Consider the following 23,037-nt stretch of genomic DNA (forward strand, 5'->3'; position numbering starts at 1 on the left):
ACATGTCTTTGGTAGGGAACCAGGGAGACAAACCCAGAGAAACCAGAGCACTCGAAACAAACCCGGAGATTAGTGGGCAAGATTAGAGCACATGGTATTGTGGGTAGGGTGCTGACATGGATAGAAAATTGGTTGGCAGACAGGAAACATAGAGTAGGGATTAACGGGTCCTTTTCAGAATGGCAGGCAGTGACTAGTGGGGTACCGCAAGGCTCGGTGCTGGGACCGCAGCTATTTACAATATACATTAATGACTTGGATGAAGGGATTAAAAGTAACATTAGCAAATTTGCGGATGACACAAAGCTGGGTGGCAGTGTGAACTGTGAGGAGGATGCTATGAGGATGCAGGGTGACATGGACAGGTTGTGTGAGTGGGCAGATGCATGGCAGATGCAATTTAATGTGGATAAATATGAGGTTATCCACATTGGTGGAAAGAACAGGAAGGCAGATTATCTGAATGGTGTCAAGTTAGGAAATGGTGAAGTACAAAGAGATCTGGGTGTCCTTGTTCATCAGTCACTTAAAGTTAGCATGCAGGTACCGCAGGCAGTGAAGAAAGCTAATGGCATGTTGGCCTTTATGACAAGAGGAGTTGAGTATAGGAGCAAAGAGGTCCTTCGGCAATTGTACAGCGCATGAGACCGCACGTGCAGTTTTGGTCTCCAAATTTAAGGAAGGATATTCTTGCTATTGAGGGCGTGCAGCGAAGGTTCACGAGGTTAATTCCCGGAATGGCGGTACTGTCGTATCTTGAAAGACTGGAGCGACTAGGTTTGTATAAGCTGGAATTTAGAAGGATGAGAGGGGATCTTATTGAAATATGTAAGATTATTAAGGGGTTGGGCACATTAGAGGCAGGAAACATGTTCCCAATGTTGGGGGAGTCCAGAACCAGGGGCCACAGTTTAAGAATAAGGGGTAGGCCATTTAGAACGAAGATGAAGAAAAACGTTTTCAGTCAGAGAGTTGTAAATCTGTGGAATTCTCTGCCTCAGAAGGCAGTGGAGGCCAATTCTCTGGGTGCTTTCAAGAGAGAGCTAGATAGAGCTCTTAAAGATAGCGGAGTCAGGAGATATGGGGAGAAGGCAGGAACGGGGTACTGATTGTGAATGATCAGCTACGATCACATTGAATGGCGGTGCTGGCTCGAAGGGCCGAATGGCCTACTCCTGCACCTATTGTCTATTGTCCATAAGACATGCGGGTTTGTAGGTTAATTGGCCTCTAAATTGCCTCTGGTGTGCAACGAGTGGATGCAAAATAATTAGTGTGAACAGTGGTCAGTGGTCGGAGTGGGCTCGATGGGACGAAGTACCTGTTTCCATGCTCTTTCTCTAAACTAAACTGTATATGATGTAAAATGTGATAATCTGGAGGAAGGTTATGGTGCAACTAAACAAATTATTTGTTTGTCCATGGCTGGATAATTAAAAAATGTTTTCCCTTTGCAGGTGTGCCTGTAAGCAGAAGGCACAGGTTTAAAGCAAGTTGATTTATAGAGGATTTAGGGAAGAATGTTTTTTACCCAGTGGGTCGTGGAAACCTGGAACACTGTGCCTGAGGAGTGGAGGAGGCAGCAACCCCAACAACAGTTCAGTAGTATTTAGATGAGACCTTGAAATATGATGGCAAAAAAGGCCACAAGCTATGTGCTGACAAATGAGTTTAGTGCAGAAGATCAGAAAATAGCTGGGGTATGCCAACCATCCCCCCAAGCCCGTCCCACCGTACATTATCATTATGGCAGATCTATCCCAGACCTTATCGCCTCTTTTGTGCGAGTTCCCCATAGTTCTCAACTCTGATCTTTGGAAAATGCATCTCCTTCCTCTTTAAATATATCTGATGATCCAGCTGCCATGACACTCCAGGGAACAGAATTTCAGAGATTCACACCTTCTGTGAGTAGATCCTATGCACTTAGTTTTAAAGGACCATCCACAAATTTTGTAACATGACACCTTGTTCAGGATGCTCCCACTCATCTCAACATCTACCAAGTTATATTCCTTAAGAGTATTGTATGTTTCAATACAATTTCCCCGGTGTGGGATGAATAAAGGAATATATTAATATTATAATTAATTTCCCTCTGAAGGATATCTAATTTATTTGGCCACGCATGATAGGATAACCCTCTCATCCCTGAAATGAGTCTGGTGAATCTCTTTGGAACTTGCTTCAATGCCAACATATTTTTTTGGTAAATAAGGGGCTCAAGACCATACAAAGTACTCCAGGTGTAGTCTCACTGGTATACTGAACAATTGAACAACACTTGTCTTTTTCTGAACTCCAATCCTCTTGCTAACCTCTGGCTAAAGGGCTACCTCTGGCAGCTGAGCATCTGACAATGCTCTCTGCAATCCCACAGGAGGTAATTCGTGATAAAACTATGATACAATTCACTTTATTTATCCCAGAGGGATATTAGTTTTCCACCAGTCAAAAGAAACAGTTACAACGTATTGAAAGTGTCATGTGCATTATAATAGTGAAATTTAAGTGACCAGTTATTGCACAATATGTAATATTGCACAAACATGAAATTAAATTATCAAGTGGAAAAGTCCAGGATGAGGGATGTGCAAAGATGAGGGGTGGGGGGAGGGGAGTCAGTCTATTCCAAGACAAAGTGGGATGAGTTGTAAAATCTGACCAGGAGCCAAAGTTCATTAAGAATGGGATGGTGAAATTATCTTTTCTCAGATACACAAATGTTATAGTTAATATAAAGTTTATAGTCTCATTTTAGTTTTGATAGATTTTACACGTTAACATTATAACTTTCTTGTGACCACTTACCATTGCAAAAGACTGCGGGGATAAAGTTTCTCCACTATTTCCTTTGTTTTCTTTGGACTGAGAGTCTTGTGCATCTTTCCCTGCTTGTCCACTGGGTGTCTTTAATGAAACTAAGAGTTCTTCAAACTCAGACGATACCTGTTGATATATTGCATTGCAACATCAAATACATATTCAAGTAAAACTACAGAACCACAAAAAGGTGCTTGAAGTACCAATGCAACATCATTGTTTTTTTAAAGATTAATAGCAAGAATAAAGATTAAACCCAAACAAAATTGAAAAATACAAAATTAGCCTGCAAGAACAAAATAGACCATACCAACAAAACAGCTCCCACTGAGATTTTTTTCTGTTGCAAAATTTAAAAAAAATTCATGATGCAACTGTGAGGAGGTGGAGAATATCACAACAACCAGCAATACATCAAAAAAATATTGTATGAAATAATTCACGAGCACAGCTTTGCCTTGTCAAAACCTTTACATCAAATTCAACTTGAAAATCAAATCTTTTGCCATTCACTCTTAAGTGACATTATGACAAAACTAAAACGAGAGAACATTATTTGATAAAGCAATATGCTTTTCTCAGTGAAAAATCTAAATACATCCAAGCAAATTGAAATGGTCAAAGGATTTAATGTCCAAACGGAAGTATTAAGGGAAAGTTCCATAAGCAGAACATGTACGGGGGAGGGGAAGAGAAAAGAAAAAACACTGTTTAAATAGCATCTACTTCCATTTGTCAAATACATCTGCAGATACTTTTACATTCAGTGCTTCAGTTGTTCAGATCTCCAGAGATCAAAGTCATTTCACCAGCTAACCGTGTTTGCACTATTCATCTTAAAATCACATTTGAGGAAAATGATTCACGATGACCTTTCACGCTTGGTTAGGTGAATCTTGCTTTCCGTTCAACCAGAAGTATACTTTCTTAATAAATTATCATTAACAATTTACATCCATCCCTTTCAGCAGAGTGCATAAGGATCAGGATTCGGGCACCCAGCTTCTTAAACCAGTTGCTTGGTATCTCTCATTCAATTTCCAGCTTGGTTTCACATCTATTAATACTGCTGCTTAACAAAAAGATTAACTAGTATATTTTCAAACTGACTTCCTCAACAATTATTCAAAGAAGGATAGAGGTAGGTGGGAAAAGAGTTCCTGATTTTCACTGCCTTTTATATTAAAGCTGAACACATTAGTTTAGTTTAGAGATACAGCGCAGAAACAGGCCGTTCGGCCTACTAAGTCCGCGCCGACCAGCGATCCCTGCACATTAACACAATCCTACACACACTAAGGACAATTTACACTTATACCAAGCCAATTAACCTACAAATCTGTATGTCTTTGGAGTGTGGGAGGAAACCGAAAATCTCAGAGAAAATCCACTATGCACTTCAATAGCTAGCAGGCTTCTTACCTTGGTGGAGGAATCACATTTTTCTGCCGAAGATAAAGATGACTGACAATTTACCACAGCAGGTTTCTGTTCATTTGAGTCTTCATTCCTCTTGAGAATTTTCATACTTTGTTTACTATTGCCTGCTGTACATGCCTGCAAAGTTTCAAACCAACATATCTCACACTTGTGGTTGTTCCAAGCTTAATGAAAAATGTTTTTTTAAACAATTTGCAGCTATCAATTATGCTATCTCTACTAAAAAAAAGGACATTTGGTTATGTTTGCATTCTTTTGTTGAGCTCAGAATCTCAGCCAGTTGTGACTTGTACGGCTTTTAAACTATTTTCAAAGGTTTGTTTCAGAGATATTTAAAGAACTGTTTTGGTAGATTTAAAAGAGTATATGCTTAAAAATAATTAAAAATGAAAAATAATTCATGTTAGAATATGAATTATAAATACATTAAAGAAATGCAAAGTGAGGTACTTTTTCATTGGGTCAGTAATCCCATTATAATGTCATGTGGGAAATAGTATGGAAACAATATTTTTGGCTCTGATATCACAGCATCTTTCTGTGCCCATCATCATGCACTCATTTTTACACTAATCCTACTCTAACCCGTTACATTCTTTCCATATGCTCTCGCCCATATTCTACTAAACATTACACATTAGGGGCAATTTACAGTGGGTAAATTATCTACCAGACTGCACATTTTTGGAATGTGGTAGTAAAGTTAAGCATTGGGACAAACTGTACGATCACAAGGGAGAACATGCAAACAAAGGTCGTGTAGCTTACAACCCAAACGTATGAACATTGAATTCTTCAATTTTAGGTAACTTCTAGCAACCCCATCCCCGCACCTTTCTCCCCCACATTCCTCTTTCCCCCCCACCCCCTCCCCTCCCCTGTGCCCTACCTGGACTCCCACCTATTTTTCTCCTCCCCCTTCTCCCACATTCCTTCCTCTGGCTGCACAATTTGCAACTCAATCAGTCTATCTCACACCTTCTACTTATATCTCTGGCCTTTGTTCCAACTATCTGCCTATCAACCCCCTTTCCTCCACCTATTATCTGCCACACTTTCTCCTCTCTCCCAGCTTTCTTCGCCCTCCCTCCCCCCAATCAGTCTAAAGAGGGCTTCCAACCCGAAACGTCACCTATCGATGTTCTCCAGAGATCTGCCTGACCTGCTGAGTTATTCTAACATGGTGTGGCCTTTTCAGGCAGAGGTCAGGATTAAATCTGGATTGGAAGAGTTGTGACTCTGCAGTGAGAACTACTGTTTATTTGTTAGACCTCCGTAGTACAAAACGTAGGCCTTGTGCATCCCAGCCTTCGCTGCAACACATCATGGTTCTGCTGCAGAACTCAGTGGGCAAGATGTGCTAGAATCTCTGCCAAATTTGAATCAGACATTCACATATGCAAAATCAGAGCTATAAGTCGAAGAAGTGCTAAGCCAGGAACAGCTGTTCGCTGGCCATCGACAAGCATGATTGGTTTCCACACAACTCGATGGTCTAAATGTTGTAATATCCATGTCCAGTCTACAGAATATCAAATTCCAATTTACAATCCTAAAATGTGTACATACCTGTTTACTTGGCAAATTGGAAACGGACGATTGCGACTGGCCTGAGTTTTCAGGTCCCCAAATTCTTGTGTTGAAATTTTCAGAGTTGTCCTCTTTTGCTATTGGATGCAAGATGATGAGCTTTAATTCTAAAAAATACAACCTCTATAAAATAATGCTAATATGCAGACGACAGGAACACTTTATTTGCATTGAGTATTGGTATATTAAAATTGAAAGGAACCTCTTGGCAGTAGATACGGGAAGAAATATAAAAATAGGAAACTCAATGGGACAAATCAATAAACAAGATAATTTAATGCTACACGTGTGAAGTTGTTACTAAAATTTGGAAAACAAATACACAATTAAGCAGTTTATGGGAAAACAAAGTAACAGCAAAAAGCTCAGCAGGCCGTTGATATGTAGCCATGAATGGGTGTCGACAATAAATGGCTCATTCAGAAGGAGGCAGCACCAAGAACATTTCCATCGTCAATGTTGGGAGGGACCAACATACAAGTGCCATTAAATTGGAAGCATTTACAAGGATGTTGCCAAGGCTCAAGGGACTGAGTTACAGGAAAAGTTTGGGCAGTCTCGACTTCATTCCTTGAAGCACAGCAAACTGAGGTCCGCTCTTATAAAGGTGCATGAAATCATGACTGCATAGATGGGGTGAATGCAGCTAGTCCTTTTTCTAGGGGTGAGGAATCAAAAACGAGAAGGCATAGGTTTAAGGTGAAAGGAGAAAGATCTAATGGGAACCCGGGTGGCAACATTTTCATACAGACAGTGGTATATGAACGAAACGAGCTGTTGTAGGAGTGGTTGAGGCAGGTACAACAAGCTTTAAAAGACATTTGGATAATATGTGGATTGGAAAGGTTTAGAGGGATATATCGGTCAAACACGTACAAATGGGCCTAGCATAGAGTGCATCTTGGTCGGCTTGGATGAGTTGGGTCGAAGGGCTTATTTCCATGCTATATGATTAAATGAATCATTGTTAATGTACAACACAAAGGAGGCCACTCAACCCATTATATTTGCACTTATCCACCTTCACAAGTGTAGATTAACACATCAAAACAATTCAAAGAAAGAAACACAGAGAGATTTGGGCCTTTTGGAAGGGTGGGCTGAAAGATGGCAGATGGAGTTTAATGCTGATAAGTGTGAGGTGCTGCATTTTGGTAGGACAAATCAAAATAGGACGTACAGGGTAAATGGTAGGGAATTGAGGAATGCAGTGGAACAGAGGGATCTGGGAATAACTGTGCATTGTTCCCTGAAGGTGGAATCTCATGTGGATAGGGTGGTGAAGAAGGCGTTTGGTATGCTTGCCTTTATAAATCAGAGCATCGAGTATAGAAGTTGGGATGTAATGTTAAAATTGTACAGGGCATTGGTGAGGCCGAGTCTGGAGTATGGTGTGCAGTTCTGGTCGCCAAATTATAGGAAGGATGTCGACAAAATGGAGAGGGTACAGAGGAGATTTACTAGAATGTTGCCTGGGTTTCAGCACTTAGGCTACAGAGAGAGGTTGAACAGGTTGGGTCTTTATTCTTTGGAGCGTAGAAGGTTGAGGGGGGACTTGATAGAGGTTTTTAAAATTTTGAGAGGGACGGACAGAGTTGACGTGGGTAGGCTTTTCCCTTTGAGAGTGGGGAAGATTCCAACAAGGGGACATAGCTTCAGAATTGAGGGACAAAAGTTTAGGGGTAACATGAGGGGTAACTTCTTTACTCAGAGGGTGGTGGCTGTATGGAATGGGCTTCCGGTGGAAGTGGTGGAGGCTGGCTCGATTTTATTATTTAAGAGTAAATTGGATAGGTATATGGATAGGAGGGGATTAGAGGGTTATGGTCTGAGTGCAGGTAGATGAGACTAGGTCAGGGAGAATGGTCGGCGTGGACTGGTAGGGCCGGACAGGCCTGTTTCCATGCTGTAGTTGTTATATGGTTATATGGTTATATTCTATTACTTTCTAACAGCAGGTTTCTCACAATCTGTAATTAAATGAAATAACATTCATTGATAAAAATATATTTGTATCAACACTTAACTCTATCATAAGCAAGATTTTGGATAGAATTAAGTATTGATACGAATCTGCACATCAACATTTGTCAGATGTACCCATGTTTTCAAAACTGATTAAAGCTTAAGAAATTCTAAATGGGTTATGACATACGAAAATTTCAGGCATATTTGAAACACCAGGTGTTGATTTTAATTCAAATATTCCATTAAACAATTTAACCATAACCACAAAGTTTAACTGAGTTCATTCCACTGGTTACCTTTCCTGGCTCGTATCACTTGTTCTCCTGGTACCCATCTCTGCTTTTGTTGCTCATCAGTTTTGAAGGGCTGCATAGTATTTCCTGTAGTCAGAGAATTTGGAGACGGAAACCCAGAAATGGTTGCTGAGCCAGAAGCAGGCTAAGAAGGTAGAAAAGAGTAAATAATAGAAAATGTGCATACACTTAGTCCAAAATACAACAGTGAATATCACATTCTCTTGTGGTGATGCAATCAATTGACAATATCTTTTGCCAATCAGCAGTAAAATAATTCAAATGAATTTTCACTGCAACCTGCCCGAAAAATGGGTTTTATGATCTCAGTATTTACTGTAAAATTGTCTCTTCTGAACAGAGACACGACCTTTTTCTGGGTCGTGTCTCCGTTCCCGCTGCGGCCTACCATCGGCCAAACACCTGGAGCTGGCGGCCTACACCTGGGGCCACCTGGGCTCTGGTTCGCAGAGGCCGCGGGCCAGACCATACTTACCATCTGCGGAGCTGGTTGCCTTTGGAGGCTGTGGTGGCGCTGCGGGAGTGGCTGTGACTCGCCTTTGGAGGCTCCGGAGGCTTTAGCTGCGGGCCGCGTGGACGTCGGAAGCTCGCAGCCCCCTGGGTGGGGGCCAACATCGGGAGCTCCGGCAGCGGCAGCGTCATTGCCCACCCCGGATCGCGGAGCTTGGGTCGGCCCGCCGTGGACCTTTCACCGTCCGGCGCGGCCTGAAATAGGCCGCGGGATTTTTCTCTGCCCGGCGGGGGCTTCAATGACGGGAGCCACGAACGCCCCCACGTGCAGCGGCAGCGTCTTCGCCTGCCCCGGAATGCGGGGCTTGGGTCGGCCCGCTGCAGACCTTTCACCGTCCGGCGTGGCCTGGAACGTGGCAACTTCAACAGCCTGAACGCGGGAGAAGACGGCAGGGGAAGAGAAAAGACATTCTGGCCTTCCATCACAGTGAGGAGGTGACTGGAGGAGACTCACTGTGATGGATGTTTCTTGTTTTTTTTTGTTTTGTGTTGGTTGTGATTGTGTGTGAAATTGTTTATTTTTATTGCTCTATTGCTGGACTGTGGGTGACCTTTCATTTCACTGCACATCTTGTATGTGTGTGTGACAAATAAACTTGACTTGACTTTTTTAAGTTTGCATTGAACGTAATGCAGGGGGAATTGGGAGCAGAGGACATCCTTTCTTTACCAGGCAAAAATATAGTGAAAATAGTAATTTTGATTATTTTAAGTTCTCTTAAGCCTTTCGAAAGGAACATGCGGTAAGTCATTGTGAAAAGTACATCAAACTTTCCAAGTTTGAAACATATTAGACTATCTGCATAGACACAATGAGCCAAATGCCCTCCTTTGCGATTTAATTTAGATTGTTATGCTTACCTTTTCTTGCCAACCAGAATCGGGTTTGCAAGCTAATTGTGCACCATGAGAATTGCTTTGTTTAGGGTCGGGAGAAATTCCCAAATTATTCTGTAAGGACTGCCATACATTGGAAAACTCATCTGGCTTCAGCCGATCCTAAGACACAAAGATAATGTAGTTCAGCTCAAATAACATATCAGTTTTCATTCAAAGAAAAACAAGCTCTATTTACTTTGATATTTATTTTTAATTCCGTTCCTGACAGAGTTCAACAAATGTTGATTCTTCTTGCAGTTCCATATTAAAATAGGATTAACTTCTCTAGAAATAAACTTCCCCTTTAAAAAGCTAAGTCATACTTTTTAAGCATGCCAATGATGAATGACTTAGCCGATAGCATGCGAGCATGCCCTTGTGCGAGTTCATCAATAAATGACAGACGATCAGCTATTTGGTGTGGTGAACTTACATTCGGCATTCACTGAAGGGCAGCAGCAAAGTTCATTTTACTTATCCACTTGCAACATGCAGATGGATAGAGTAACCCAAATTGGAAAATGAAAATTAAACACATTAGCATTACACACAGAGTGTTGATTCATTATATTGGTTATCTAGTGCAAACACTCAGGAGCTATGTAACCCTCGTGGGTTTATATAGAATAAATCAATATGGTTGGTCACTGCACAGCATTGTGCCATGACACTGCGCCAGGAGGAGAGCATGAACATGCCCTTCTACTGCACAGTACTGAGCCACAGATTTCTAAACTCCCGCAGCAATGCGTTGTCCATGAGGGTGTGGGGAGGGCTGTGTAGCCAACAAACATCCAAGAACAGTTCAGAAGACTGTAGGATCTGGGAAGTGGGCCAGCTGCTGTCAATCCCCAAGCAATGGCCCATATTCACCATGCTGACCAGAATGCATCCAAGCCAAATACCCCAGCATCGACTGCACTGCTTATCCTAGCCTGTCTCTCCAGACCAAACTATGAAGAATTCATGCTATGGGAGCACGAAAGAGTGGGACTTGTGTTATGTTGCTGGCACATTGAGTTGTTGCTGGCACATTGAGTTGAGTGCAGCAGTGAGAGCAGCACTGAGCTTCATGTCACATTCTTAGCACAGCTGCACTGTTAGTAACCTTTTCCCTCCACATATATTATCATGATCCCTTTTAGCAAAGATTCTATCGGCCTCCTATGAATATACCCAGTGGGACAAAACAGTTAACCGTGTATCAACGCATCAATAAGCACAACAATGGAGATCTTTTCACTGTACAGTGCAACAAGTTCTATTAACCCTCTCTGAGGGAAATGCAAAAAACATAATACAATATCTAGAATCTTGCAAAAATTAAACATGGCAGTATGAAAATCAATGGAGATTTGAAGGTTTCTGGAATATTTTTCTGGGTTCATTTTCCCCTATTCTGTCATCATTTAACATGTTTTTATTTGACTATGTTTTATTGCTGTTATGCTTGGAATTCAATGATTAAATAAAAAATATGCTAAATTCATTTCTGAACAGGCGTCTAATGAAAATTGCAATTATTCTGAATGTCATATTTAAATAAATTCCAGATTCTATATTACAATCGCATATGCAAGGGAAACCTGGTGTTTAATGTAACTGCAAACAAGAACAAAATGACTGTCGAACATTTTGTTTTTGAATGCGTGCAGAAAGAGGAGAAAAAGTAATGTGAACATAACATCCACATTTTTAACACAAGTTTTCAGAAGTGAACATCCTTCCTACCACTTTAGCAGATGTTCCTTTGTGTTCATGATCACCATTTCTTTGAAAGCTAGATGGTCCATTTGCTTTTGGATGGTTGATTTGGTTGCTCTGATTTTCTGCCCTGAGATATGGCTGTCTTCCATTAAGTTGCTAAATATTAAAATGCAGATAAAAATGTGATTCTTTTTGCATACTGACGTCTTTAACACAAAGCTACAATTCTGCAGATTCCAGAGTGAGTCTGACTCATTACAGTCCAGAGAATATCAGCCGTGTCTATTCAATCGTAAAGCATTTCAGTACAGAGCAGAAAATGGAAACAACAATGAAAATCTCACAGGGTGGTGGGATAAATCTGAGATGGGAGTAGGGGAAGAGAGGGGGTTTTGGGAGATATTACTCGAAATTGGAGAATGCAATGTTCATATCATTGGGTTGTAAGCAATCTATGCGGAATACAAAGTGCTGTTCTTCCAGTTTGCGTGTGGGAAAATCCTAGGTTCCAAGGAATAAAGTCTCAGTCTGCCCAACCTCTCCCTATAACTCGATCCTTCAAGTTCTGGCAGCATCCTCATAAATCGTTTCTGCACTGTTTCCAGCTTAATACATTCTTCGTTACACCAGGGTGACTAAATGGAACACAATACTCCAAGTGCCTCACCAACAATTGTACAACTGCACCATAACATTCCATCATCTATACACAATGCCCTATCGACTGCGTGCTGTCCACCAGTGACCCCACTTTCAGGGAACTATGTGCTTGTATTCCTCAGTCCTCTGTTCAACAAGACTCTTCAGGGCCTTACCATTCACCATGAAAACCTTATGCAGGATTGACTTCCTAAAATGCAACATCTTACATTTATTTGAATTAATTTCCATTTGCCATTCCTCGGCCCACTTCCCCAGCTGATCAAGGTTTTGCAGTAAATCCTGATAACCACCTTCATTATCTACGATACCAGCAATTTTAGTATTATCTTCAAACTTACTAACCATGCCATGTGCATTCTCATCCAATTAGTTGATATAATACTAATAAGGAAACCAAGACCATACATAACAGTCCAGGCCCTCATCTAACCCATAGATTCTGGCTGGCTCTTTGCTTTCTGTCGGCATTTTCTAAGGCATTTCAGATTTCCATTATCAGAAACTTGTTTTAACTTTAAAGATACAGCATGGAAGCAAGCCTTTCAGTCCATTGAGTCTGCGCCGACCAACAATCACCCATACACCCGTTCTATCTACACTCGGATCAATTTACAGCAGTCAATTAACCTACAGACCTGCACACACATTAGAAAGTAGGAGGAAATGAGGGCACCCAGAGAAAACCCACACAGTCACAGGGAGAATGTACAAATTCCATTCAGATGGCACCCGCAGTCAGGATCAAACCCTGATCTCTGGCGCTGCTCCACTATGCTGCCCTGGTGGTGTAGTTACTTAAATATTATGTTACCTGTGTGGGCACAAATAGGGAGAGTGGAGAGTGGTTCAGGCTTCCTGTTGATACTTTCTGAGAAGACTTTGAAGAAGGATACAAAGAACGTTGAGGTATTGGTGCTGGCTGTGGTTTTAATAGCGTTGCTGCTTTCTGGCCCCCAAACTCCATGCGGTTCCCATGACTGAGAATGATCAAGGCACACTTCGGAAGTCTATAGCCTCGGCCAAGAGAGCACCTAAAGGCAATTGTAGCATAATTAGTGACATCAAAACTGCAATTTTAGAGTACTAATATACTTGGGAAGTAAATGTATTGATGCTAGCACTACCCAAAGTCCACAAAAATAAACTAACCCAGGCTAAATAATCTTTCCATGCAGCACAATTAATCTTACTTTCACTTTTGATAAAGGGACTAATCCTTTAGGCACACTGCCAACCAATGAAAACACAAATGTGGCTTTAATTGATTTCAACAGTGGCTTAAGTAAATTAGGAGAGAGCACCAACTCTGTGAACATGCACAAACCTTATAGTCAGTCCACCTGGAAATTCTTCATCAAATAATATTTCATAAAATTCATCAGATTCTCGCTCAGCTATAAAAAGACAAATTCAAAATATTATTGAAGAAAAATAGAATTTTTTCAATAACAGCAAAATAGCAGTTTGCCTCCAAAATGATCACATAGTTTACTAATTTGGTCCAAAATGAAGATAATTGCAAACATACATTGTCTGTAAGACAATGTTTCCAGAAGTCTAGATAACCGTAGCAATTCACAAAATAAATTCTGCTGATGGTCGGTTGTGATGGAAAGGGTGATGAAATTAAACAATTTCTTTACAACTGCTTCAGGTAAACGTTTAATACCAACTTTCTCATTATTCCCATTATTTATTTTACTAAATTTAACACAGCTTTGATTTAATGAAAACACAACCTAAAGATGAATGACCGGTAAAATTACATGAAATTCTCAATACCAGTGGGATTTTGAACAAATATTATTGCATTGTCATTATAATGAGCCTGGAGAAGAAAATCATTCATCCAATTCATTTTAACGTAGGAATTAAACTTGGTCCCGAACTGTATCATCAACAACATGTGAATGAAAAATGGATAATGTGCATTCAGGCAAAGTAAGCTTGGTGGCAAATTTGAAGCATAATTTTTTGAAAGGCACGTAAATTCATTATTTCCACCAAATGAGCATAATGTAGGAACATGAGAAATGTAAATAACATTGGCATTAGGTGTGGATACATGATGAGAGTAGCTCTATTGTGGGAAATTGAGTGGAGAAATAGTATGATAGTTAAAAAATGCTTCAAAATGTTTAGTATGTTTTTTTCTATTAATAAAGTAGCAAAATACACTTAATCAGGCATGATTTCTCAAGGCCAAGGACGCCTGAAAGAAAGATAGATAAGAAACAAAGTAAATTACAAAGTAATAATATACAACAAAAAGATGAATAAATAAATATGAAAATCCCAACTTCAAGAAGACGACCTTGCAAAAGCCCCATACTAACTACAATTATGTCGACACACATGAAAATTATTATTCCTGGTTTAAAAAAAATGGGAATTTGAAACCAGAAGACAAGGTCTCCATAAAAAGAACCACTGAAGAATAGTCTTAGAGCCTTATTTGGTTCCAAACATCGAGAGACGCAGGACACCCATAAACAGGCAGACCAGAGTGAGGCAAAATAGTCTCTTGTCTTGCCAAACATAATGTTTAAAGAATGCAATCAGGTGGAACAGACAAGTCTAAAAATGTACAAAAAGTGCTAAATTATAAAGGTAAGGATTTGAGTTCCCCCTATCTGAGATCATGGCACTTAACCTTTTCTAAATATCATGCTCTTTATAAAACTTCACCTCCTTTCATTCCTATGATAGTTCCTCGAAGACCAACAGGAACAGAGAAGTCCTCCCTCACATTCACAACACGATCAAATAAAAGGTACTCTGCATCTTTGTCTGGGACTATACCATGTTGCTGCTCCAGAGGCTGTGTAGGGAAATAAAAACTTAGAAAGAAAAGAAAACCTTGAAAATACTCAGGTGTTTAAAATGCAGTTTAATTAATAACAGGAAAAGCATTTTTAACACATTTTATTTATGAATGCACCAAAGTTCCAGATCTCCAAAATTCTAAAAGGATGCCAACTCATGTTCCATGCGATGACAACATTTGTACTGGTCATTGTCTCGTTTCCAAGCCGTCCACCATGTAGTAATCCATCCCAATAATTTATGTGTGAGTCTCTTCCTATCGTCCTCTCACTTGCAAGAAGTTGTTGCACACTCAGAGATTCAGAGTTCTTCTATCACTCCCCATAAAAATAAAGCAATTAAGATCCAGCCGATTACATGCTCCAAGCTTTTCCGTTTGGAGACACCATAAATACTGGACTAGACCCATCTCTAAACATTTCATCAGAATTTGATGAAATAGTGCTGAATCTCTCTGTCCAAGAGAATAGAATGCAAATCAAAGGCCATTGACAATATTCACAAATATTCATTCAAAGGCAGAGTCTGCAAATAACCCATAGGGTCAGATCCACTAATTTGCTTTCTTGCCTCCATTCAACGCCTTCCCAAATTTGAAATGATTGAGGTTGGATGGAACAAAATATTAGTAAGTTCTGTTGTACCATCCTGTCTTCATGGCACTAGAGCTTTTAATGTATTGTCAGTAAGAAGATTCCCCTAAATGCTCATTCTGTTTTATTTTTCCACAGATGCTGCCAGGCCAGCTAAATGAGTCCTCCTAGTAAACTGTGTAAACTGCAAAAATGGAAATTTGCCAAATAAAATCCCACCAGGTGGAGGTGTAAAATAATAATGCCCATATATATTCCTGGCTTCAGATAGGTTTTCCATCTTTCTCATGATCAACAAAATTTTAACTATCGAGGAGATGATTTTCTTTTCCGCAATGTGCTCATGCGATCAACACTTTTATTATTTTCTTAATAGTCGCAGTCAAAAAACCTTCCCAAATTCACCAAAGTAACCAAATAAAATAAATAAACAAAGTAAAATCTGGATTTTGATTTCAAGACCCAATTCCCTTCAGTGGTACAACTATGCATCGACACATACAGCAGATTTGGTTGCTTGTGCTAAATTTCACAATAAATGGAAAACCTCTCTCAGATTTTTTAGATTTTTTTTAGATTTAGATTTAGAGATACAGCGCGGAAACAGGCCCTTCGGCCCACCGGGTCCGCGCCGCCCAGCGATCCCCGCACATTAACACTATCCTACACACACTAGAGACAATTTTTACATTTGCCCAGCCAATTAACCTACATACCTGTACGTCTTTGGAGTGTGGGAGGAAACCGAAGATCTCGGAGAATACCCACGCAGGTCACGGGGAGAACGTACAAACTCCGTACAGATGGCGCCCGTAGTCAGGATCGAACCTGAATCTCCGGCGCTGCATTCGCTTTAAGGCAGCAACTCTACCGCTGCGCCATCGTGCCATCGCAGGTCATTTGAATTCAGAATTATGTGTTATGTTAATGTATTGATTAAACAGAAAAATTGAACTTACCCTGTACAATAGATGTGGCTTCACAGTCACCCTTACTTTCTTGTTACTTCTTCTTTGCTAAGAATAATCATAACACTGATGTTAAACGTGCCCCCTTTAACACTGATGTTAAACTTGCCACCTTTCCCAAATGAACATTATGCCTCAATTGAAAGCATAATTCGAACATATATATTTAAAATTCCAAATGAACAAATGTTACATCAATTCAAACATTGCACATAAAATGAACTTTAGTCGCAAAATTGGAAGAAGTTGTCAAATATTCATTTTAATAATAGGCTTTGCAGACATTAATCACATTTACAAGATGCAGCAGTGAGCTCAGGCAGCAATATGTCAATAAAGGGACAGCAGACAATTTCTTCCCAGGAAATTACCCGCATCAAGTCCATGTCATCTGGGATATTTGCTACATCGCCTATGCACAACAGCACCTGCCTGAGAACATCAGAAAGACACTGAACTTGCCTCCATTCTGATTAGCCATTAGTCTGCAAGTAGATGAAGCTTTATCTGTTGGAGGATCCATTCATCTATCTGCCATTAATTATTTTCACATCAATGCACTATCATTTCTGGTGTACCTAGTGGATCTATCATTGGTCCTCTCATCATTGGTCCTCTCATCACCAAATGGTACCAGCACAACAACCTGGCTCTCAACATCAGTAAAACCAATGAACTGATTGGGGACTTTGGAAGAGGAAGGATGAGGACCCACAATCCTGTTTATGTGGTGGAGAGAGTCAAAAGCCTCAAATTCCTAGGCGTGCATATTTCCGAAGATTTTTTCTGGACCCAGCACACTGATGCAATTATAAAGAAAGCATATCAATGCCTCCACTTCCTGAGAAGAACACGGAGATTCGGTATGTCAGAGAGGATTCTCGAACTTCTACAGGTGTACAGTCGAAAGCATATTGACTGATCGCATCACGGCCTGGTTCGGCAACTTGAATGCCCAGGAGCGAAAAAGACTGCAAAAAGTTGTGAACACTGCCCAGTCCATCACCGGCTCTGACCTCCCCACCATTGAAGGGATGTACCGGAGTTGCTGCTTCAAAAAGGCATCCAGCATCATCAGAGACCTACACCACCTTGGCCATACACTCATTTCACTCCTGCCATCGGGAAGAAGGTACAGGAGCCTGAAAACTGTAACGTCTAGGTTCAGGAACAGTTTCTTCCCTGCAGCCATCAGGATATTAAACACTACAAACTCAAATAAGCTCTGAACTACAATAGACTTATTATTGTACTACTATTGTTTAGATTTTGTGTGTACATATGCGTGTGTGTATGTGTATAGATATATTTATATATATATATAATATGTGTGTGTATTTGTGGGTATGTGTATATATACACAATGAACTTTTTTTCTCTCTCATTTATTATATTGTTTACAGTGTACTATGTTTACATATTCCTTTGTGCTGCAGCAAGTAAGAATTTAATTGTTCTATCTGGGACATATGACAATAAAACACTTGATTCATCTACATATTGCCTTCAGTAACATCAGAAGCCATTGTGCTAATTTCTATCTAAAAGTTCTCGATACCCAACTCTATTATTCACCTGTCACCTTCCTCAACCCATCAATTGTTTTAGAATGGTTACACTGTTGGCACTGCAACCAGTATTAAACAAGAATTTTCTGCCACCTAAAACATGAGAGATCCAAAGCCACTCTCACAAGAAGCTTAGTTCCTTAACCACCAACTTCGTACTTCTCCATGGCCAGTCAAGGGTGAACTAGACTTTCACAATTTTGTACCATATCTGAACACTGAAATGAGCTACTGACCTTGCAGTTACACCAACATCACCTGTTTCTGTATAAATTGCCTGAATTTGTCCTAACCCCAGGTGAAACTATCGTACATGTGCTTTGTTACTGCTAAACTTAACATTTCTAACACAAGCCTAAATCAGACACAAAGTGCTGGTGTAACTCAGCAGGTCAGGCAGCATTTCTGGAGAACATGGACAGCTGATGTTTCTGGTCGGAAAGGTCTGACCCGCTGTGTTACTCTAGCACTTTGTTTCATAGAAACATAGAAAATAGATCAGTACCCCGTTTCTGGCTTTTTCTCCATATCCCTTGATTCCCTTAGCCCAAAGAGTTAATTCTAACTCTCTCTTGAAAACCAGTTTTTGTAAACCAGCATCTGCATTTCCTTGTGTTTACAAGTCTGAACCACCCTCTTTTCACCCTTTGTAAACTTAGTCATCCAAATTCTGCTAGCCTCTGCTGAGTAATAGGCAACCACTGGCCATGTAGATTTTGAATGAAACAGATTCACCGTGAAGAAACTAGTTTAAAAAAAGAGAAAAAGGGGGGAGCGAAGGAATGAACTAAATGGGATTTTAAAAATCTATTGACTGAAGAAATGAAACAGGAAATACCTTGCAGCTTTCTACCTCCTCCTCAATCTTTTCAATGACTGCTGCATCCAGTAAGTTCAAGTCACAAGATGCTCTTGACAAACTACTGACCGGATGCATCTTCAACCAAGCTCCAATTTCCTGGACCTTTTCAGGACTGTTAAAAACATGAACAATTTTTATACACAGCAGCTTAATTTATTACAATATACAATACAAAAGCTTTATTCAATGTATTCATTAACTAGCTGACTAGGGGTACATAGATTTCAATGAAGATCAATGCTGTATTAAATTGACTTTCGAGTACATGTATTCAATTTGAGGTGGCAATCTTTCTTCAACAAAGAGGCAGCCAAATATCCTTTCCTGAATACTACCCAGCCACCAGCATCGATGAGCGCTTGAATGTTTTTATGATTATGGGTTGAACTGAGGGAATGGAACTTTTGCATTTCAAGTTAAGAACCAATGTTACAAGCAAGAGCTATTATGTTCAGAATTCTGATGGTAGGTCAATTGCTGATTTTAAATGATGAAAAAATTATAGATTCATCTAAACACAAGGTTTTATGGCACAGGGAGTCATGCAGCTCAGTTACAGATGAGGTATGATGGGCAAAACTGTCCTAGAAGGCCAAATGGCCAACTCTAAAATAGAATGGAACCAATCTAATCATCAATCAAATGGTTAGAAAATTATAGTTGGATCAAAAATGAAGTATTGGTTCAACACCAAATAAATTAATCTCACCCACTAACATCCTGTCCAGACCAAATGTTATCCTCATAGTACAGATCTTCGTGGCTGTTTTTAGCAATGTGGCACATCAATTCAGGAAATCTAAAAATAAAAATGCATTTTTACATCTGGTGATCTTAACTGTCATTACCATTCTCATTTATTCAAAATAATAATCACTAAGAAATTATAGGAAATTGTAAAATATTTTCTTTATGAATTTAAGGTGTTTACTACTCTGTTAGAATCGTAGTCATAGAGTGATACAGTGTGGAAACAGGCCCTTCTGCCCAACATGCCAACACCGGCCAACATGTCCCAGCTACACAAGTCCCACCTGCCTGAGCTTGGTCCATATCCCTCCAAACCTGTCCTATCCATGTACCTGTCTAACTGTTTCTTAAACTTTGGGATAGTCCCAGCCTCAACTACCTCGTCTGGCAGCTTGTTCCATAAACCCACCACCCTTTGTGTGAAAAAGTTATTCCTCAGATTCCTATTAAATCCTTCCCCCTTTAACTTGAACCTATGTCATCTGGTCCTCAATTCCCCTACTCTGGGCAAGAGACTCTGTGCATCGACCCGATCTAATCCTCTCATGATTTTGTATACCTCTATAAGATCACCCCTCATCCTGCTGCGCTGCAAGGAATAGAGACCCAGCCTACTCAACCTCTCCCTATAGCTAACACCCTCTAGTCCTGGCAACATCCTCGTAAATCTTTTCTGAACCCTTTCAAGCTTGACAATATCTTTCCTATAACATGGTGCCCAGAACTGAACACAATATTCTAAATGCTGTCTCACCAACGTCTTATACAACTGCAACATGACCTCCCAACTTCTAAACTCTATACTCCGACTGATGAAGGCCAATGTGCCAAAAGTATTTATGACCACCTTATCTACCTGCGACTCGACCTTCAAGGAACCATGCACCTGCACTCCTAGATCCCTCTGCTCTACAACACTCCCCAGAGGCCTATCATTCACTGTGTAGGTCCTGCCCTTGTTAAAGTTGTGTATTGTAATTTTATTGTTCAATTTTTTATCTTGATACTTTCAAAACAACCAGTTCCATTTGGGCAGCTCAGTGGCATGCTGCCTTACAACGCTGGAGACGCAGGTTCGATCCCAACTACGGGTGTTGTCTGTACGGAGTTTATACGTTCTCCCCGTATAAGTGCCAGGTTATTTTCTCCAAGATCTTTGGTTTCCTCCCACACTCCAAAGACGTACAGGTTTGTTGGTTAATTGGCTTGGGTTTATATATTTGGTATAAGTGTAAATTGTCCCTAGTGGCGCTAATGTATGGGGATCGTTGGTCGGCAAGGACTCGGTTGTCGAAGGGCCTGTTTGCTCGCTGTATCTCCAAACTAAACTAAACTAAACTAAACTAAACAAAATCACATCAGAACTTGCCATCAATAGCCAGTTAAAGTAGATTCCAAATGCAGATAATTTACAGAAACATTTTAATTAATAACACCGCGATAAAAAAATAAATAAATTCTGTTTTAATGTTTAATAATAATCATCAATGCTATGTTTCAAAGAAAACTGACAAAAAAAACGACCCACATTGAAGATAAATGGTAGCCAATTTATTCACAACAAAATTTCAAAAATAAGAATGAGATAATGACCAGAAAATCCCTGGGTATGAATTTAGTTAGGGAAAAAGTTTAAACAGGATACTGGAATCTCTCACACTCTTCCTCCTGTGTTGCTATGGGATCATTTACATTCACTATATTCCAAGTGATATGCTCAAATATTTTTTTCAATATGAACAGTTTATGCATAACATTATTCAGTTGACCCTCAAGAGGATCTATTAACTTAATCCTACCAAACGTCAAAAGAATTACTGACGGGTATATAGATTCAGTACTTTGAACAAAATGCTCAAATGGATGGAGTACTGCAGAACTGAATCCAAGCTTCAGCTTCATTGAATGATCTTGAAAAGAACAACAGCAGAGGACTGGAGGTGATCCGGTTGCCAAATTTCATCTTCAATTGCACAAAATATTTTGCCCCAGATAAAAAGCCCCAGATGTATATAATAAAATAAGCCTTTACCTCTCCAGATATTCACTCAGAATCAGTTCCACAGCAGAAGAATACAGCCACTCATTTCCAACTTTCTTTGTGTAACCTGGCACTTCTTCATTCTTCTTATTAAACTTCAGATTCAGCCCCACATTCATTTTCTGTTCTCCAAGAGGACTGCCAAAATGAGGTTGAAGGTAACTAAATTATTGTTTGCATGCAACAATTGCAAAAGGCTCCCTTAAAATTAAATTACAAACATACATTTATAGAGTTGAAGTTTTTCCATTACTATCTTGGTATAGAGAAACAAAACCGTACATTTTTTTCCTCAATATCAATGGCTTAGACTTTGCAATCGTAATGACAGCGTTCCTCACTGACCACCTATAAAACTGATACCAACCAGTATTTCTGCACCTGCAAAGTTTTTAATGCATGCAGCCATTTTGCTGATTCTCATTTGGCCAGCCAACAACCGCGATGCTACTTACAGAATTCTCCAGTGCATTAAAGGGCAGATGGATGTGAATTTAAGCTGATTTTGAACTGCTCCTAGTTCAGAAAAATGCCCAGATAATCTTAGATTGCCATAAGGTATAACGGATCTTATGGATTCATGAACTAGCTTAGCAAAGATTTCAATGCTAAGAAATTAACTTGGCATGTGCATTGTTATTCCTTTACATTCTAGAATTAAGCCTTTGGAAACAAAAACATGAAGGATTTTACAATTTCAGTGAACTTTCTACCGTAATGTGTTTCTTCCAACATTTAAATATGGGAACTTGTGAAATGTGCTTACCAATTATACTGAAACTCCAATTGATGTAAACACTAATTAAACTGATAGGCTGACTGCCCTGATATAAATGATGCTTCAGAATGGTTTATCTGGAGTTCATAATCAAGGCCATGGAGTTCTGATAAGTTAGCTCCACACCCAACCAATCCTTGTCATGTAGATTGATGACATACTAGCAGTTTGGAACTGAAATTCTTAAATCAGGCTGTCTTGGGTAACAATATCCCAAGATTTCAATATTCAATTTTCCCTATAAGGCATCATTGTTAATCTTTTTTCAGTATCAATGTAAATGGAATCATCTTCATGACATCAGAAAAAACACTCACCACAGAATTTTTAAAAAGGTGGATTCAATAAATGGATGCTTACTTTTGCTTTGATCCTCTGCCAATAAACAAACTGCCCGTTATCCTTGACACGATGTACCCAGTAATTCCAAGGCGGCTGGCCACAACATAGCCTGGATTATATTTTGTGGAATATTTCTGAAACAATTAAATAAAATCAATAACTACCCAAAACAAATGATGTAGATTCAAAATAAAGTTACTATTATGTCCTGTTACCTACAATTTTGAAATAACAAGTCATTCAAAAGAATAGGAAGATTAAATCACGGAAACGATTCAAGGACCAAGGACACTCTGGTTCTATTTAATGGAATATTTTTTCTTGTCTCGATACTAATGGCGAGATTCAACCATAACAAAACAAGAAGGATTGGTATAGAGCTGCGCAAAGTTCTATTTTTATTATTTACTTCCGC

The 23,037-nt window shown here is 39.7% G+C and overlaps 1 protein-coding gene across 2 annotated transcripts in view; it reads right to left on the minus strand.

Moving 5' to 3' along the window:
* xrn1 (5'-3' exoribonuclease 1) overlaps positions 1–23,037 on the minus strand; it is an 88,226-nt gene that overhangs the window by 12,014 nt on the left and 53,175 nt on the right. The window contains exons 24-37 of one of the 2 annotated variants that reach the window (XM_078410412.1): positions 22,641–22,756; positions 21,494–21,640; positions 19,421–19,510; positions 18,688–18,823; positions 16,273–16,329; positions 14,583–14,715; positions 13,219–13,288; positions 12,706–12,925; positions 11,256–11,387; positions 9,507–9,644; positions 8,118–8,259; positions 5,833–5,960; positions 4,246–4,380; positions 2,812–2,949 (exon numbers count right to left, since the gene is read on the minus strand). In XM_078410412.1, coding sequence (XP_078266538.1) covers positions 2,812–2,949; positions 4,246–4,380; positions 5,833–5,960; positions 8,118–8,259; positions 9,507–9,644; positions 11,256–11,387; positions 12,706–12,925; positions 13,219–13,288; positions 14,583–14,715; positions 16,273–16,329; positions 18,688–18,823; positions 19,421–19,510; positions 21,494–21,640; positions 22,641–22,756 — 1,782 coding nt within the window. The remainder of the gene's footprint in view (positions 1–2,811; positions 2,950–4,245; positions 4,381–5,832; positions 5,961–8,117; positions 8,260–9,506; positions 9,645–11,255; positions 11,388–12,705; positions 12,926–13,218; positions 13,289–14,582; positions 14,716–16,272; positions 16,330–18,687; positions 18,824–19,420; positions 19,511–21,493; positions 21,641–22,640; positions 22,757–23,037) is intronic. The other variant, XM_078410414.1, reaches the window with a different exon arrangement.

Source organism: Rhinoraja longicauda, chromosome 13 (assembly GCF_053455715.1).
Source record: "Rhinoraja longicauda isolate Sanriku21f chromosome 13, sRhiLon1.1, whole genome shotgun sequence".
Classification (NCBI taxonomy): domain Eukaryota; kingdom Metazoa; phylum Chordata; class Chondrichthyes; order Rajiformes; family Arhynchobatidae; genus Rhinoraja; species Rhinoraja longicauda.